The sequence below is a fragment of the Cottoperca gobio genome, chromosome 15, assembly GCF_900634415.1.
Source record: "Cottoperca gobio chromosome 15, fCotGob3.1, whole genome shotgun sequence".
In the NCBI taxonomy this organism is placed as follows: domain Eukaryota; kingdom Metazoa; phylum Chordata; class Actinopteri; order Perciformes; family Bovichtidae; genus Cottoperca; species Cottoperca gobio.
In genome coordinates, this window is record NC_041369.1 from 21,686,001 (window position 1) to 21,705,848 (window position 19,848).

At 43.2% G+C, this 19,848-nt stretch overlaps 1 protein-coding gene across 2 annotated transcripts in view; it reads right to left on the bottom strand.

Annotated features, from left to right (window-relative positions):
- Window positions 1-1,494: 1,494 nt before the first annotated feature.
- Window positions 1,495-19,848, bottom strand: part of cdh11 (cadherin 11, type 2, OB-cadherin (osteoblast)) — a 79,677-nt gene continuing 61,323 nt past the window's right edge. For both annotated transcript variants that reach the window (XM_029449342.1, XM_029449343.1), the window contains exons 7-16: window positions 18,678-18,845; window positions 13,929-14,116; window positions 9,005-9,118; window positions 8,763-8,902; window positions 8,092-8,228; window positions 6,247-6,368; window positions 5,959-6,076; window positions 5,109-5,360; window positions 4,205-4,356; window positions 1,495-3,966 (exon numbers count right to left, since the gene is read on the bottom strand). In XM_029449342.1, the coding sequence (XP_029305202.1) occupies window positions 3,604-3,966; window positions 4,205-4,356; window positions 5,109-5,360; window positions 5,959-6,076; window positions 6,247-6,368; window positions 8,092-8,228; window positions 8,763-8,902; window positions 9,005-9,118; window positions 13,929-14,116; window positions 18,678-18,845 (1,754 nt within the window). In that variant the 3' untranslated portion in view covers window positions 1,495-3,603. The remainder of the gene's footprint in view (window positions 3,967-4,204; window positions 4,357-5,108; window positions 5,361-5,958; window positions 6,077-6,246; window positions 6,369-8,091; window positions 8,229-8,762; window positions 8,903-9,004; window positions 9,119-13,928; window positions 14,117-18,677; window positions 18,846-19,848) is intronic.

Genomic DNA, 19,848 nt, shown 5'->3' on the forward strand with positions numbered 1-19,848 from the left:
CCTAGGAGTGAGTGAATGAAGTGTGTGTGTGTGTGTGTGTGTCTTTGTATACTTTGTGTGCCTGCATTAGCACATGACATTTCTTTATGATGGAGGTGAATGAAAACTGTTAAGTCTTTCCAAAGGTGTGTTTGTGGAGCCTATACAGGCAAAACAAATACGGTTCTTATACAGTGCAAACATTAGAACGACAGTGTTTGTCCATCTGTGTGCCGAGTTAAAACATGAGCAGTGGAAAAACCCACCAGAGCAGAGCCAAGTCCCAGAACGGGTTTTAATCTAAACTCAGGTCACACCAATGACGCGGCGCCAAGACTTCAGTCTTCAGCCTTCATCTAATTGTGTTTGGTGCCGATTGGCAAACGTGAGCATGCTAACGAGCTCTGACAAGGTAAGTATTATACTTTATATATATATATATAAATGTTATGTTAGCATCGAGCTAAGGCCTCACAGAGTTGACAGCTTCAGACTCTCAGTTGCGCGTTCAGACCAGAAATCGCCCCTCGTCAAAACAACCCTGCGTTGACGTGTTTTGGTGACAGTGACGAGGAATCCCTTCCAGGAAGTTCAATTCAAACGCTCGTCAGACGCCCAAAGAAGTGCACTGCAGGTTATATTAATACGAGGCAATATTTTACACTTCTGGAAATGAGATGGTAACACTGATGCACAGTGCAGTCTGCTCGCTATGTACATGTTGGGGCCAAGGGAGCAACAGTGACTGTGTAATCTCTAAATTATACATTAACCACCATTGTTGTCATTTACCAACATCTAAGGAATTATAAATGAGATTATGTGAAATAACAAATCTCTATTTCCAGAGACATTTCAATCACTTTTTCTCGTGACCTCGTTACATTTAGACTCTTCTCTTTCATATTAACACATGACCGTGAGTGTGTGTGTGTGTGTGTGTGTGTGTGTGTGTGTGTGTGTGTGTGTGTGTGTGTGAGTGTGTGTGTGTGTGTGAGACTAATTATTTGGAAGACAAGTCATATGGAGTTGGCGTTTGTTGAGGTGTTTGTTGACACCATGTTCCCAACACTGGGATTTGTCTTTCGTAAAGCAATTCAAGTGATGTACGATGATTGCTCCCTCGCCTGTATTTGATTGGTCGCTGCAGACTCTTGCTGGATGACGTTGCGGTGAAAGTAGATCCGGGTCCAGAGGTTCTGCCAGACTGGAGGTGTTTGAATGAGCGAGGGGGCTGAGAAGTTAATGTGTGGTCTCAGCCAGGTTTTCTTTCCTTAGCAAACAAACTGTGGTATATGTAAGATGACTAAAAGAAACTGACATGTCATGAAAAGGAGCGTAAACCTGCACCCTAACCTCGTGTTTGATTGAACATCGGTCCATTTGTTTCTTGTATTTGTAAAACCTTCTGTGCATTGATCCGAGGAAGACCATCTGCCAGCTAATGGATGTCTTTTCAGTATAAATGTATCCCATGAAGTAATAACACAAAGTTCACTCCCACACACAATTTAATATCATTTTATAAAAAGAGCATTTATTTCAAAGTTTTTTTTTCGCTTCGGAGATTGAAGCACATAGTAAAGCAACATTACAATGTTCAGAAAATATAAGTGTGATGCTGTAACATTTTTTTTAAATCTTATCTTCTTAACATGTTTTTTGTTGTAATACTGGAATATTCTGCATGTATACTAAAATAAGAACTTTTAAAATTGTACAAATCGGTACCATAAAACTTGACAGAGAATAAAAACGAGGCGCTCTCTCACTGCAACAAACACAGCTTTCCTCTTGAACAGGGAGAAAGAACTAAGACAAATAATGAAGAAAAGAAAGAAACTAAAGAAACGAGAGACCTTGTTTTCACACGGGAATGAACCAAAGTTGATATTTAACTTTTTAGCAGAAGGTTTCTTCTGGACGACAACATCGAACACTTTGTCGTCGCTCCATAAGGAAACCTTTGCAAAGAGTTAAACACACATTTGTTCCTGTGTAGCTGCAAAGAAAGAACAATTATTGTCATAATAATGATGATGATAATAATAATAATAATAATAATAATAATACAAAATCAACAATAATAATCAGAATATAATAACATTAAAAAAGAGATTGAACAAGAACCGACACGCTTTAAAAAGGATGTTCTGGTTTCAGCCTCTCTGTATATGTGGCTCAGAAAACACACCTTGTGTTATTTTCCAGTGTGCACATTTTATGTTTAAATAGCAACACTTGTTGATACAACAGGTGTTGCTGCCAACATAGCTGGTGTTGGGGGAAAAAACACAATGCACATTTTCCCGGTCTACATTTACCGCGCTGGCAGAAACGGCCCATCCTATTTTAAGAGTGCGCGAGGAGCGAGTAGGATCCTCAAAGTGATATATCACATGTCTGCACATTGCTCTGTACACACCGATAACGTGGAGAATAGTTTGCTTTCTGAATATACTTTTCAAGTTACAAAAAGAAACAAAAAGGAGAGAACGAAAAAGAAAGAATGCACTGCGTTGCAAGAGTGTCCGTTAAGTTTAAGGCGATTTTTAGAGCTCACAGGTTTTTACTCATCGTGATTGATCATCGTTGGTGGACTCTGAATGAGGAAGTGATCATTCATTGGTGGACTCGGTATCGGAAGTTGATGAGAGGGATGGAGGACACGAGGGCGTGGAGGAGGAGGGCAGCTTTTCTTTTCACGTCTTCTCTGCAGTGAAGAATGAAAACGAAGAATCGCCCACAGTTTTTCAATTGAATCCATGTTGAGTAGAAAAAAGGTATTTGTGTAGCGTTTTCACAGACCGTCCTTGTGAGTTCATGTGTCTGTGCGTAGCTACTGAAGCCAGCGGTCTCTATTGTTACTCTCTTGTGTTTACCCCTGGAGTTGTTGTTTATTTATTATAAGGCCACCATACTGTGAAGATACTGCCAGCGTCTTCAAAGTATCAACAACCCCGAGTCTGTCACGCTATCTAAACCACAGTACCTGCTGAATTCTGCACACACAACGACAAAAGCATTTTTGTTTCAACTGCTTGACCCCACCGACACATATTCATTTCCTTTTATTTCTCTTTCATAACATCAGGCAGTTGCTGGATCCCACCCATACTAACTCTTTCTTGTATTAGCAACTCAGGGAAATACACCCCCGCTCAGGAACCATCCAGGAAGTACGTCAATCTAGTCCAGAAAAGTATACAGAACCTCTAAGAAACTAAACAGTTAGCTATAAGCAAGTCATTTTGATCACACAGCAACATTTTCACTTTCAAACTGACAAACCGGTGACATAACAAATCTCCCAGCGCTGCGAAGCTCAAGTCTGTAGAAAGAGAAAGGGAAAGAGACATACTGTAGGTGGGGAAACGAGACATTTGGGGTGGGAATGTGGTAGCGGAGTCCAAGCGTTCATTACGTGTTCATTAAAGATCGTCTTGGAGGACCATGGAGGCGCCGTGGAAGGGAGAGCTGTTAACGTCCGTTGACACATTGGCATGAACTGATCAGGTGGTAGTTGGTAACAAGTGGGTACTGGGGAGTGTTAACCCTCAGTTAACAAATCCTCATGGAATCAATAAATCAGAAATCCGGGGCGTCCACTGAGTAAGACCACTGTTAAGAGTCATCTTCATCCTCATCGTTAATGAAGCAGTCTTTGGTCCCGTACAAATCTGCCAGCTTCTTAAACCTCGGCCCCCAACTCTGCAGATAGTCATAATCCAAGTCGGACTCTGTTGTGACGGACTCGAGGGAACTCAATGACCCAGCCAATGATCCTCTGCCTTCATATCCGTAGATCTGAATGGAGTCGTAAGGAGGTGCGGTCGGGTCGCAGTCAGCCTCTGCAATTCGACTTTTGATGAAGTCATCAACATCAACGCTGTTCGCTGCAGTATGGCCAGCCCCGGGCCTGAGGGGAAATTGAAGCTCTGGTTTGATGTCCTTTCTTGGCAGGAAACCGTTGGCACCGTCTGGGTTCTGAGCAATTACAAAGAGGGGCACCAGTCAGATAAGGCTGTGGAAAGACTTGTTAAAGTTGTAGACAATGAGAAAGCTCTGGAGAAGTTTGGATTTTGCTGGTGAACGAGAAGTTCATCACGTCCAAATATCAGCAAATAACAAAGCCGAGCGTGAACGACATTTTAAAATACTTTTAGATTTGCATTCTGCATTTACTCGACCCGGTATCGTCCATCGGACCTGCCCCTCCTCATACCTGCAGTGTAGCGATGTCGAAAGCCTCCGTGTCCTCCTCACCACCTCCCTCGTCATCGTAAGTGATAATATTCTCCCTGATGTCCTCCTCCTCAAACACGATCAATGGCTCCTTCTTCTGACGCCTCAGTGCCACAAACAACACCACTATCGCTGCCAAAGAGAAACACAAACATAGGAATCAGAAATGATTATGCCTCACAGGAGAAAAATGAGCATTAGATGATTAGTATGCACTTTGGGCGAAAGTGTAATTAGACCTTGGATAGTTTAATTAATATCATTGTGTTCAGGGCTGTACACATTAATTACTATCATGTCAGACTTCGCAAGGACTCTCAGTTGTATATTATTGTGGGCAGAATGCAGCGTAAACCTGTGAGGATACATTACAGGAGAAAAAGGAAAGACGGATAACAGCTGCAATGTGGATTACCAAGTGGGTAAAGAAAACTAAGGCTGCAGACCATTGGAATATTTGCTGTTTTTGAAAGCACATTGTTGCACGTCTCCTACAAAATAACAAAAAACGAATGTGCCGATAATAAGAAGGCTCATTTACAAGAACATGTGATTGCAGAGATGTCGATTTGGGATTTTTTTTGGTCCGACAAATTTAAGACATGGGTTGGCTAAGTGACCGCAGTGTTATCCGTGTCCCATAAACCCCCCCTCGTCTAACCAAACAGAATATTTCCAGCAAGTGAGAACGTGTCTGACATGGACAATCTCCTGTTGTGTGCTGCATGTGTGGACAGGAAACTCTGGACATTGTCACATTAGACGACAGCTTTAGTAAAAACACACTGCTCGATAATCTTAGACAAAATCTTATGCAAGTTAGTGATCCTAACGGGCGTTTCCAACCCAACTCATCTCAGGTTTTAGCCGTTTTAGCTCCTTACCCAGAAGAATGACAATGCAGGCCAGGATAGCTATCAGCGCTCCGGTGCTGAGACCAGCAGGAAGGACGTAAGGCTCCACGTTACAGGAGAGGATGGTGTCTCTGCTGTCGCAGGAACACACTCTGATGGTCAGCGTGTTGGTGCTGCTCATAGAGGGGAAACCGTTGTCGTTTATTTCGATGGGAAGGTAGTAAATATCCTGCGCCAGGCGGCTGAATTCTCTGCGGAGCACGTAGATACTGGCTGTGCTGTCTGCAGAGAGAGACACACATGTGTTGGTCAATGGATTGAAAGATGAGAAGTAAAACCACAGAAACTACCAAATCTTTAACTCGCCAAAGACGTATTAAAGAGTCAGTACACACTGCTGAGTTTGAATAGCTTTTATAGCACAGCGTTTACTTTAACAATACATTACTGAGCAATACAAGTGAGACAAACTAGCGACTGTACTGCACTGAACATGGTGCAACAGCAGAATACACTTCTGTGTTCTTCTTCTTCTCTCACTCTCCGGCTCTCATTTTCTTTCCTTTAGTCTCCCTCCTAGCACTCCCAAAACTTAATTCAATCAGTTGGCACCCTGAAGATATATGTACAGACGGACAGAGACCCCACTGCAATTAATACAGCCCGCACAACGTGTGTGTGCGAGGGTGTGCGAGGGAGAGTCAGAACACCTGCTGCTTTCTACAAGGTAGTGTAAGCCTCCATCTGGTTGTGCTTTGATCTAATCTCAGTAAAAGGGAGGGAGGGGGGGGGGGGAGGAGAAACGGCACGATTGCCTCCTAGAACGGGCGGGAAAGAAAGAAAAGAATAAAAGACAATAATATATAATAAGGTCACCTACCCATGTTGTCTTTGACGGAGAAGTTCTGGTTGTGGATGACTTCTGGAGCGAGGCTGAATGTGAAGTGTTGTCTGTGAGCCATCACGTCTTTGTCCACTGCACTTACTATTTCAATAACCTGAGCCACACACACACACACACACACACACACACACACACACGACACAGAAAGAAACACATTAATGTCAAATTGTGGGTAAATGTGTTTACCATAATCCCCTAAAACACACACATACAAACACACACACACACACACACACACACAGACACACACACACACAGACGTACCTTCCCTGGCGAGACAGTTTCACACATGAGGACTTCATTGTTGGTGGCAAATTCTGGAGGGTTGTCATTCACATCTTTCACTTTGATGTTAACACGCACTTTGGTGTCCTGGTGGTGTCCTCCTGCACACACACACACACACACACACACACACACACACACACATGGCAAAATCAGTATTTTGCTGTATACAAAAACCCAAAGCATCATCATCATCAGTGTCATTAGAAACAGACGTTTGTGCTTGGATGTGTGTGTGATTGCTTGTGTGTCTTGCTTGTAATCCATGTTTGGTGTTTGCTGAACTCAAAGCTAACTGTGAATATTTTCTGTGATTGCCTGTCGATCAGCCACTCAGCCAGATATTTGCGGTTTTTGATTTGAAAAATTACAGACGCGATGTTGTGAGACATCAAAATATCCGTGTCAGTGTGCGACTCAGTTCAGTCCAACACTTTATATTTTTACTGAAACCATTTTGATAAAGTGACAAATGTCAAGTTCTGCCTGCTGGAGATGTAAACGAGGGAACACATGTGTGATGCAGACAGAACGTCACATACAACTCCTGATTCTTTCTTTCAATATTAAGGAAGAAACTCTGACAGAAGCGTATTTTTCTCTTTGTCCATTTATCTTTTAAAGAAGAACAAAAGCAGACATCTGACACTGTACTGCCTCCTTGCATATTTGCAATTCTAGTCAGTATGACTTTTCCACTACCCTGTTATTACTAGGCATTTATTTAGCTTTCCAGGGCCTGTTAGCGGTTAGCGTAGCCTGCAATGGTCCTCGTTTTGTGGGCTGGAAGCCCGTTTCCATCTGGCAGTCTGGCGTCTAGCACGCCACAGAGAAACCACGCGGCGCTCTGGTAGTTTGAGCTCCGACCACAGAATACCAGGGTGGGGCCACTGTGGCTTGCTGGCTGGAGAGTTTGTGGGGTCGAAGCCGGGGAGAGAAAGCTCTGGAGGGACACGACTGGCATTCCCCTTTCCTGAGCCCCATCACTCTCTCTGTATAGTTAGCAGGAGTGTTTGTGGTGGAGATGAATACTCATCTGTTTCACTGCATCGGGGGTTGGATACCTTTTTATGTCACTGAGCATCTACCTGACAACCTTCTGTACTGTAACCACCTCATCCACTCCAATCCCAGATAACTTGCACATCTACACAAAGCCGAGTAAACACAGCAGATCTGCGTTCGTTTCTCTTTCTGAGCAACACATTTCCAGAGAAACTGCACTGAATGCAACAGTTAAATGAACACTACTAACACATATCACCACCGAGCATGTGCATGAAGCCAATCCCTCCTAGCTGGAGCTGAATATATAATTAGTTTGCAAAGGTTTAGGCAGTTCTTCACCAACACTCACAGCTAAAAATGCTAACTTTAGTCCCACCCAGAGGGAAAGAAATTACAGGCAGCAGCTTGAATCCACTTAAATGTTGTGCATAAGATGTCATGGAGTGTATCCAGCACCGCAGAATGATGGAGGCCAGAAAATGTACAGTCTGGTGGCTGTCTGGGATTTTTCCATCTGTTTGTTCATCTTTGACTTTGTCTCTCCCTCCTATATCAGAGTATATCATTTCAGAAGCATAAATCATGCAACAGGCAAGATCACATTCAGGCTGACTGGAGCCCGACTGGTTTTCTGAAATGGCTGAAAGTGTCGGTGACGGTCTCATCGTCCTTGTGTCACTTCTCTTTCAAACAGGTGATTGAGGGGACGAGACCGTGAAGACACACAGTTCAAACACTTGTAATGTGTGTGTGTCTGTAGCTTCAGTCCCAATTCTCTTCAAATGTTTCTATTTCTGCGTGTCCGTGCATACGTACCTATCTCTGTGGCCGACACAGAGATATTGTGCCAGGCCTGAGCTTCTCTGTCCAGCGGTCTGGTTGTGGTGATCATCCCGTCTTCTGCGTTTATGCTGAAGAACTGCTCGATATCTGTGTACAGCGGGATCATGTACCTACACGAAGAATTAACACACACACACACACACAACAGTGTTATTACACGGGAGGAAATAATGTGCTTACACAAAGAATCATGACTTTGCAAACAGCTATCTGGATAAGTAATGTACCATTTCTGTATATAGGAAATAACATAAGTGAGGCATTTATATTGTTTTACAAAGCACTAAGGCTGGACTCAGTGTTTGTTTTTCTGTTGATTTTCTGCGCTTCTGTAATCCTGTTCTGTTGAAAACGTCTTTATATGTAATCTGTGCTTCTGCATAACAACACGAGTGTAAAGTGAAGTTTCTGGGAGTCATATTGTTTGTTCAGTGAAGCTGAAGGAACGCTATTTAAAAGGGAGGACTTCTTGGCGACGTTCCAATTTACACTGGTGTGAAAAATGAAATTCTCCCACTGCTACGAGCCTGACTGAGTTAATGTGTTGTGTGTGTGTGTGTGTGTGTGTGTGTGTGTGTGTGTGTGTGTGTGTGTGTGCATGTGTGTGTGTGTGTGTGTGTACACCGTGTGTGTTTCTGTGTTACCTGACGGGGTTGTTGGCAACGTCAGTGTCCTTGGCGTGGACTCGTCCCACCAGGGAGCCTTCAGGCGCGTTCTCTTCTACCTCAAAAGTGTAACTGGGAGCTACGAACGCAGGAGGCTCATCTGCATCCTCCACTGATATCTACAAACACACAAGACTCCTGTGATATCCACCTAGTCACATCAAACACATGCACACACACTCCTCGTCTTACAAACACACTTTTTATTTTAACATGCGTACCTTTATTGTTGCTTCGTCCTTATACGGCCCCCATGCGAGGTATTGAGGGTCGAGATGAGGGTTGGATCCTTCCACCTTCAACGTGTACGACCTTTTAGTCTCAAAGTCCACTGGCTGAGAGGGAGAGAGACACACTTTGTCAAACACTATCTGTACACAATCATTGAAATGGTATATCAACGTGTTGCAGTGTAAGGATCTGAATGCTGAGTCAATGCATCTCCACTGCAGACGGGCTGTGAGGTGCAGAGTGCTGCATCCTCGTCCTCTGGTAGGGGGAGCTGTTGCTACATGAATGGAAACGTTCACATCATCCCCTTATCACAGTCGCAGTCCAACTATTACCATAACTATTACAGATCAGCGAAGCAGGAGTAACCCACATGCACACCAGTTTGATATTACATGATATGATATGAGTGGTTTGGGGCCTGAATGAATCATTTGGTTGTTTCTGTTGATGTGTGTTTCAGGTTTGGGAGTTTGGGAGCCCACGTAATAAAATGGAGTACAGAGGGTTTTGGGTGATATTGTGGGTGATGAAATGTAATTCCCAGGTCCACAGGAACGGCAGTTATACTGTCTTTATTTCATTCATCGCACCCTTTTATGACCGACACAGGTAAATTATGAATACATTATTATTTAAAATCCTTGCCACAGGTTTTCAATATTACAGGTAGGCCATCGTAAAACCCTGAGATTCAATTCCCACATATTGAATCGAGCTCCAATTCACTTTCTCTATATTGGTAGAAAACCAATTGACTTGTAATGGCCTTGATATTGAATTGACTTGAGTGTGTGTGTGTGTGTGTGTGTGTGCTTTGATGCATGCCGCTCAATGCCCAAAAAGAAAACATTGCACATTTTCCTCACGTCACCTTTTCATTCAGTGGCACAGCAATTACAAAGCAATGACCCTGAGCCAAATATGGAGCATCTAATGAATCTTCCTCTTTCTCCGGACTTCCATTCTTATGCTCTGCAGAGGAAAACCTTTGCGTCAACGGTGTGTTGGCAGTCATCGTATACAAGCTATAACACCAGAGGGACGCTCTCAGCCATGATTATGAAGACTTGTGCGTTGCCAACAGCACTTGGCTGCGACTTGTTCTCATCCGCTCTTTCGTAGTCGTAATCACAGCAAAAAAATACTCTTTTGAGTATCATTGCTATATTATGAACCCAGATAATAACCACTCCCCCCCTCGCCCCCCCCCATCACTATTTTTCCAGACAGTATGGCTGATGTTGAACTGGCAGAGTCCCAGGAGTCAGCTTGATCTTTTCATCTCTCAGCCACCATCACTTAATGCAATCCCAGTGGGAGGAGAGCTGGCTCATAAGCCCTGTGTGAAGTGTTGTAAGAGCAGTGAAGCTGCTGGAGATGTACGAGTCCAACACACGACGCTCACCAGTGATTACGGTGGTTACCAAGAGTCCCAATGATTCTGATTGGCTGGATCTCACTGTATATGGAAGCAACACTGCTTATTGTTGATACAAGGTTCTGAACCTAATTAAGATGATAGCAGACGAAGGGTTTACGCCAATACATTGATGTTATTGTTTCCTTTTGTTGTCCGCAGTCAAACATGGTGGCCAGTAGGGGTTGGCAATATATCGATATTATATAGATATCGTGATATGAGACTAGATATCATCTTAGATTTTGGATGACGTACAAATGAACGTAATATGGTATTTAAGTGTTTCCTGGTTTTAAAGGCTGCATTACAGTAAACAGTTGTACCAGACTGTTCTAGCTGTTTCCTTTCACCCACTTAGTCATTATATCCACATTACTGATGATTATATATCAAAAATCTCATCGTGTAAATCTTTTTCAACAACAGTAAACCCTACGATATCGATCTGGAGGTATGTGTTGAAAAATATTGATGTCGCCGAGCCCTAGTGGCCGGTCCCCGTCTCATGTGCAGGTCACTCTTAGATCGCATTAGCTCTTTCATCAGAAGTGTTGTCATGTGACGCGGCTGCCAGATGACTCGATGCTGGAGTTTCTTCTCAACGGATTGTTCCTCACTCATTCAGTCGCGGCGGCGTCTGACTCTGTGGTGTCGGATGTTTAGCGTGTTGACGACAGGTACAATGCTAGCAGGATAGATGTGACCCAGTTCTTTTATTTTCCCTTTCTGCTCTCTGGGTCTCTCTTCATTCTCTCCCTGTAATCAGTGTGATAATAATATTCACAATAATACCTCCCCCTCTTACTCTCTTTCTCTCACACACACACACACACACACACACACACACACACACACACACACACACACACACACACACACACACACACTTGGCTCCTTAATATTCTGTGGACTGCTTTCGTCAGGACACAGTTGAAAGAGAATAGCTGATTAAAGCTCATCCGTGTGTGTGTGTGTGTGTGTGTGTGTGTGTGTGTGTGTGTGTGTGTGTGTGTGTGTGTGTGTGTGAAAGAGAGAGAGAGAACAGAGATTATTGAAGGCTACCCCGACACTGATTTGAAAGTGTGTTTAGGTGTGAGGCTGTACATGAGTGTACGTAGCGTGTGTGTGTGTGTGTGTGTGTATGTGTGTGTGTGTGTGTGTGTGTGTGTGTGTGTGTGTGTGTGTGTGTGTGTGGCGCTGCCTTTAGGGGCCAAAATGTGTTGATTTCCCCGGAGAGGCATCATGACACAACAAACACAAACACACACACTTCAAATCATCATCCGGCTATTAAGCTATTATACCAAGAGACGGGAGGATCCATGTAGAGGTGTGGTTGTGTGATAGCTCCTGCCATCAGTAAGCCTCAAACACACACACACACACACACACACACACACACACACACACACACACACACACACTCAGTGCCCACTTGAGTGTAATCAGTTGCTGTCATTACTTTGTTGGACTGTCTTTGCTCATCATTAGTCAGTTGACAGCTTCTCTTTTTTGATAACTGCACATTTGCTTGAGCTTTTTTTTACATTTATTATAAAGTAAAGACAATCTTTATTCCAGTTCTTACTCAAATCAGGCCAAATGTAAAACTTCCCACCAGAGCGCTGCCCACTGCTGTCACATAGCTTTCCACTGCTCCACTGATCTGTGGGTTAACTGCCTTGCACCAGGGCACACACATTGTAGTTGTTGAGAGAGGAGAGGGAGCATTACTCATTATTATCACTCACTCATTTCCCTGCTCAGCCCTGTCGACACCAGTGGGATGAGAGCTGCTTACCCTGGCAGTCTTAATGCCATGCTCTCGCACTGAGCTGCAAAGGAATCGCTCAGACAGGCGCTTGTGAGTAAAGGCATGAAACAGACTTGTATCGATTGATTCAGACACAGATTTTCCCAGAGCATCAGTAAAAATGAGCTGTGGGTTAAGGCCGGCTGCTCTTTTGAGCAGCGTCATTGCTGTCTGGACAGGAAATGCAGCTTGCCACGAATGCCATCACGCTTTCAAGCACACGCTGTAATTACATATTCCAATGCCAAGCCTTTCCCCAAATAAGGGTCCGCTGCGTTTCTGTGGGCTGAATGTCTGACAGACCTAAAACGCTCTTCTGTTCATTTCTAAGATAACAATCCGAAAGAGGATAAAAAAGGAGCCTTTTACAAAACTGTCTTTGGTGTACGTCTCCTCATTCCCCCACACACTGATAGCTTGAATATAAATAAAATATAATTTTTTAACTTCAGACGGAAAAAGCCGGCTACCCCAGCTCACTGCTCGTAATCCTGACCTGCAGCTACACACACAACTGTGTGTGTGTTTGTGTGTGTCTGTGTGTGTGTGTCCGTGTGTGTGTGTGTGTCCGTGTCTGTGTGTTTAAGAGAGAGAGTTTCTGTGTATTTGACAGAGCACTGTGTGTATTAGAGAGAATAAGAGACTGTGTGATTGTGTGTGTGTGTGTGTGTGTGTGTGTGTGTGTGTGTGTGTGTGTGCGTGTGTGTGTGTGTGTGTGTGTACATTAGAGAGACAGAGTGAGAAAAAGTAATTGTGTGTGCTGAGCTGGATCACTGAAAGCTACCGTTGTGTAGTGTGTGTGTGTGTGTGTGTGTGTGTGTGTGTGTGTGTGTGTGTGTGCACGTGTGTGTGTGCATGTGTGGGTCACAGTCACAGTGCAGGAGATGGCCTCGGGAAACATGGAAGTTAATGCACTCTCACTCACACAACCATGGAAGTTAGTGTTCATATCAAACACAATAAGAAGCATGAGCGACGTGTGTGTCCCCCCCCCCCCCCCCCCCCCCTTATCCTTCTTTCTTTTTTAATACATTACATTAACACACACATATTGACTTAAATATGGGCTGTTGGAGACTCACACTAAACTGCTTTGTCTATAGAAAAAGTTTCTGTGCTGGCAAATTGAAAAAGTGTGTGAGTGTGCACATATGAAGCAGCCACTCAGCTAATACAGCGTTGACTTCTTCACCAGAAACGGCTGCAGCCAATCAAATGTTCCCGTGCAGAGTTTTCACCAGAGGGACAAAAACAGCCAACGTTTCCACTGCAGCGTTCATTCTTCCCATTGTGGAAGTGGTTTCAATGTGAGCTGTCAAGCTATGAATACATCTTCAAATGTTAACAATCCTTTCAACTTTGTAACTTTGTTTATCTGTCCTCCCAACCTCTTTCTTCCCCCCCCCCTTCTGCCTTTCCTTTAATCAGTGTTATAAGAGCAGTAATTTAAATGTGTGAACAATGTTGTGGTGATGAATTATCCCCTGTATGTGAGTTTCAGCTGCAATAGTGTTGTTTTCAGCCAGAGACGACTCAGAAACTCACTGTGCACTCAGCACCAAACAGCACACAGTCACACTTTGCTGGGAACACAGTGCAGCGTTTAGCAGCTAGAAGAGAGAGTGTCCCCCCACATGTGTTAAATACAATGAGTTCTAGGTTGACACATGTCTCTTACCTTCTTCAGTTTAATAACAGCCTCTCTGGTCTCAGAGTCAGTGCTCATCTCAAACATGTTCAGTCCGTCTCCGTCTATCAAGCGGTAGTTCACCATCCCGTTGCTCCCGAGGTCAGGGTCTTTGGCCTTGAGACGGCCCACCTCCTCTCCTGGCACTTTGTCCTCTGATACAGACATGGAGTACACGCCTGGAAGACAAAATAAAGGCGGTGCATTAACTGGCCGTCGGTGATGTTGGTGTGAGTTTCTGCTCACAGCTTGCTTTTGGATTCAACACACTTTAGAGTCTTTGGAGGATTCCTGGCTGGATGCCACGATGTTTACTGTGTGACGCAGGGTCAGTGTTGGAGTGCAGAAGGCATTAACATCAACCATCTGTCTCATATGGCCCAAAGGATATTCCTATTGCTCAAAGGATATCAATACCCCCTAAAGTGTCAGGTGAGGGGACACCTGGCTTCAGAATGTAAGCAGCGAGACCATATGTCTAGTTTCTCTCCACTTTTATCCTCTCTTACCTCTCAAACCCTTTCCCCCCCCACTTCATGTCATCTGTCTTATGTCTCATTTTATCATAAAATCCTGCTCACCTCCGTCCATCATCCTACGTCAAACATCTTTCCCTCCCTCTCCATCTCTCATCTGCTTCTCCTTCCAAATCCCTCCATTCATCCTCACCTCTCCTCCCCCTCTCCGCCCTGTTTCTCCCCCTCCTCCTCCTCCTCTTCCTCCTCCTCTTCTGCGTGCGTCTTTTGGCAAATTTCATTTCATCCCTGCCCTCCTTTTTTACCCCTTTCCTCCGTCTCTCCTCCTGTCATTCCATTCTTGCTTTTCCTAAGAAGCTTAACTTCAGTGGCTCGTGGCAGCGGAGTTAAACATTGTATGACAGGACACACAGCCTGCTCTACCTGGCTGCGGGCTAAAAACCAGCCACAGCTCATACAGGAAATGTATATTTACAGTCGAGGACCGCGGTGGATGAAACACTTCAACAGATAAAGAGTCAAGCGCGCGTAAATCCCCCGTTTGCTACGTGTTTTCTTCCGTAAAACCAATTTCAACAGTTACTCTATGAATAAGCAAGTAGGAGAGATTGGAGAAGTCATTAGATGCCTTCATTACCCAAATGATTGTGCTATTTGTTTTCACACAGATGTACAATTTGGAAAGAAAAGCTCATAAAACGAGCAAAGTTTAGATCCACCAATAAAGAGCCTCATAAATGTAACTCCCGTAATGACCACCATCTCCTACATCAGTACTTTTAATGTGATTACCAACAATAATGTATTTACACTGGTGACGTTTATGTGTTATCAGAGTGACTCTTTTGCAGATGCATTTTATATTAGTGGTTTAAACATCGATTAGAAAACGTGCTGAACAGATATTTATGTATTTAGTTAAGAGAGTAGAGATTTGTTGATTCATTCAATGTGTCTGTGCTGTAATGTCACTGTGGTGGGTTATCAGCTCTAAACTGATTCTTGTTTTTATAATTAAAACTATTTGTATTACCAATTCCATATTGGGGGATGATTCAGAGCTGCTTCATGCTTCAACTTCCTCACTTACGTGATGCGCTGCTCCACCAGGTAGTTCTGCACATTGTGATGATGTAATATGTGAGAGTCTCATTAACCAAACAGCATAAAGTGCTAATTGTAGAAAAAAAGTGCGACAGTGTGCCTTTACTTTTCAAGAAAAGTTGATTTATGTCGACATTATTGCTCGCTTTATTTTATTTTAACTAGGGCTGTCAAGCGATTAAAACAATTAATCGAACTAATTACATGCTTAGATTAATTAATCTAAATTAATTAATATTTATTTATATATTTTTTTCTTCTGTGATTAATTAATTGAAATTAACGCGCTAAGTTTTACACATTTCACACATTGCTTATATTTCCGGCCAAACTTCTCTGAGAAGTTCCTCCCCCAGGTTTGGCTCTTACCGAATGATAATCATCCTTTCATGTCATGGAGGGGCTTTTTCATTGACGGATTCTTGTTTGTTTCTCGGTGATGAGAACAGACGCTTCTGTAAAAGTAATCCCACTGGAGGTAAACGATATGTGCAAATACAATCCTGCAGACATTAACCAAAATATTGTCTTCCACAGCTTCAGATGTTTATATATTAACCATATTTAACGAAACCATCTCAGTGCCGACAGTTAAAGAGACTGCAGTCAATCTGAAGACGCTTTAAGAACAATCGCTTGTTATTTGCCTCCTCCTCCTCCTCCTCCTCCTCCTCCTCCTCCTCCTCCTCCTCTCTGTGCCGTGATTGATTTTCAGAGTGGCAAACGAAAGATGCTTGATAATGAGGTGAAAGCGAGAGAATTACAAGGACAGAAAGTGTGAGAAACGGAGACAGACAGAGAAATCAAGCCTTAGAGCGAAGGAACCAAATCTAACCGCTTGAATGGAAAGTGAGAAGCTGTTGGAGCACATGAGAGGGAGTCAAGCTGTGCCATATATCTCTGTCTGTTTTTATCTCCTTCTTGGTGTTCTTTCTCTTTCTCTCTGTTTATTTCACTCTTTTCTTCTTATCTGATTTCCCGTTCCTCTCTCTCTCTCTCTCCACTCTCTCACTCTTGCCCAACTACTAAATAAGTAATCGCTGTCCTCATTCACACCATCTGGGAGGCTTTCTCTTGCAGGTGTTTGCACCGCTTTCCCTGTTTTAAACAAGGGTACCTGCTTCCACACCATATTGGTATTTGATGTGTTGTCTTGTATCGCAGATGTAAAGCGCCAGTGAAGCACAGCTGATGTTTAGAAGTAATGCAAAGAGGTACTTATGACTGATAATGTCTGGGTATAAAAACCTGCATGTTGTCCTTTTTATCTTATTTTCTAAATGTTTTATATCCACTTTGGATCTGGGAACAGCAGGATGGCCTGTGGTAAGAGAACTCATCCTCACTGATGTCTCTTTGTTATTGTGCTGAATAAAATGCTGGATTAATGCTTTGTCCTTTTGCCACAGAATCGACTGCTGAGATGCACGATGATATCGGCATGTCATCGGCAGATAAAGGACTTAAAATGAAATGTCCGCGCTGTCCGGAAATGAGAATGTCCTCTGATACGACCGATAAGACGACGTGTTACGTTAAACTGTTGACAAAGCAGGTGTAAAAACAAATATGTCTGCAGCTTCTTTTATGTTATTTGTTTTATTGTCAGATTTGCCTCAGAGACGGCATCATCCACGTTGTTTTATGTTGCATAGAAAATACATATGGCATGTTTTACATGTGTCCAAGTTATATTAGTTTTCTTATTTCGCCCAGTGAGTGTGTATTTTATGTTATGGCTGCATATGCCAGTGGGCTTTTGCAATACAAGTAGGCAAAACAATATGTTAGTTCCACTACAGGAGAGAGTTTCTTGCAATTAGCAAGAAAAAAAACATTGGATATCTGCAAAAATAATTATCTTTGAATTGAATTTATAGCTGAGCTGTTGTTAGCTGTGTGCTATGAGCCATGGCACTGTAATGTGGAGATCTCAGTATGGACACATCTGCACGAGAGAAATACTATTTTCTTCTTCATTTAAACTCTATTCCTCATAAAACTCCGTCAGAATGTTTTGACCTACAGAATCAAATTGAAGCTTTGCATTGTGAGGCACTGGCACAGTGAGCTTGTTAGAAGACAAGAAGTGGAGTGATGGTTTTGACAGTCTCTCTCTCTCTCTCTCTCTCTCTCTCTCTCTCTCTCTCTCTCTCTCTGCAGCTCTGCGCCTCTTACATTCCCTCCCTCGCTGCTTCTTCCTTCTCCTATTCAGCTTCTCCACAGGCTAAATCCTGAGCCCTCGTCTCTTCTTTTTTCCTCTCTCGTCTTCTCTCCATCCACTCCTTCAGCTACTCTGCTGAATCTCTGCCAGAAGCTGCTCTGCTCAGGGCCGAGGGAGGGGAGAACGTGGAAGAACAATAAAGAAGACAACAACAACAACAACAACAACAGAAAGGAACTCCGAGACATGTTGAAGGATGTGATCGATACAGAAACAGAGACGGGGTGTTGGACATAGAAGAAGACTGGAAGAAATGCAGCCGTGCAAATCACTGCTGAGGTTTACAATGTTCCTGTTTCTATCGGGTGAACAGGAGAGAGTGAGTCTTTGGTTGAACATCAGCTCTCCTGCCATATGCACCATCTACAGACTTAGTGGTGCTGTGTGGAATGTGATATATATCTGAAGCACAAATCTTCCCTCCTGGATGCTTCTTTAAGATCAGAAATCTACCATTTCTTTAGGTGCTAGCAGCTTAATAATAGATGAATCATATTAGTGTTTTATAGGAATGTATATATACCTGCAGAAACAACAACAACAACAACAAAACAAGATGCAACGTTCTTTTATAAATTCAGGATTTAAAAAAATAAGTATTTCACATTTTATGTCTCTCTGTGTCTTTCTTCTCTTAACATCAAATCTACAGCGCTTGATAAATCCAGGCTAAATATTTCAATACTTTTTATTGCTCAGCAAATCACTAATTCAACAAATATCCCTCGGAGACACATTGGAGGGGGGGGGGGGGGCAGTAAAAAACCTTTAATAATTGATTTTTAAAGTTATCTTTTATGCTTCCTACAGTAACTTCCCGAGCTTCTACTGCACGTTGCAGCTAGCGCCATGTTTTTCTGGGTTGTCCGCTCATGCATGGAACGAGCTGAGAAGATGTGACACCTGGAGAGAAGGAGAGAAGGTGTTTGTACTCACTCTGAGGGAACTTTGGAGGGTTGTCGTTGACGTCTGTGAGGGTGATCTTGACCTCGGTGGTCCCCGACAGCCCACCCATGTGCCCGCCCATGTCTTTGGCCTGGATGACGACATCATACTCCTGACGGGCCTCGCGATCCATGTTCGGCAATGCTGTGCGAATTATACCTGAATGCACAGATTTGAACATCAAATGAACGCTCACATTTCTTTATGATTATTGTGTCATTACTAATCTAAATGGTGTAACTTGTACTTATGTGATTTACTTTCCCAAGAGTGGCTGCCATTTATTTCCAGATATTTCATTTTGCAAGGAAACACACCATCACTTATTGTTGATTTAAATAAGAACTCTAGTTAAACATGTGTGAAGTATTATTTTTCTTCATTTCAAGCCCCAGTAATCTTTCCTTTCTGTTTAATTCATCAGCCGCTGCTCCCCTTCCATCGCTCCCTTTCTTTCTCCACATGTCTAGCTGCAGTGTCTTGGAGTTGAGGCTTTCTACTGTCATGTCATGCCAAATGTGTGTGTATGTTTGTGTGTGTGTGTGTGACAGCATGCAAAGCTGATAATCTCCAAACCAATTAGAAATGCGAGCTATGGATTTGAGCCAGTCAAATACCCAACACTGGTTTGATTAGCCAGATATTTACTCTGCCCAAGTCTTCCTCCCTCTCGGTGCCCTAACCTCTCTTTCCACGGACTCACTCTCTCTAAACCAATTTCTCTCTCCTTCTTGACCATAACCTCCGTCTTCCTGTTCTTCTTCACCCTGTCTGACCCGACACAGCTGCACGTCTGTCTGCACTAACCTCTCTGCACACATCTAATTTCTTCTTTTGATGCTAACCAAAATATTAGGCCTGGGCTCTGCAGGGACCGTGCTGAACGTCCTCTGTGGACATCTTTACAGCAGTGCCTTCTTTTCCTCACCAATTTCAGTGGGAAGGATGAGCTGTTACACGATCCCTGCAGCAGTCACTATCTAGGTTTTCAGTGCGGTCTTGGCGACAAATAGTTTGCGCCTGATGGGTGCAGCAGTTACTGCTTGTCTAAAATGTTGGGCTACACAATCATGCAAATATCAACTTCAATATAACTAATAATAATGACACTCGACGATTTGAGGAGTAACACATTGTGTTGTATCAAGAAAAGATTATTCAG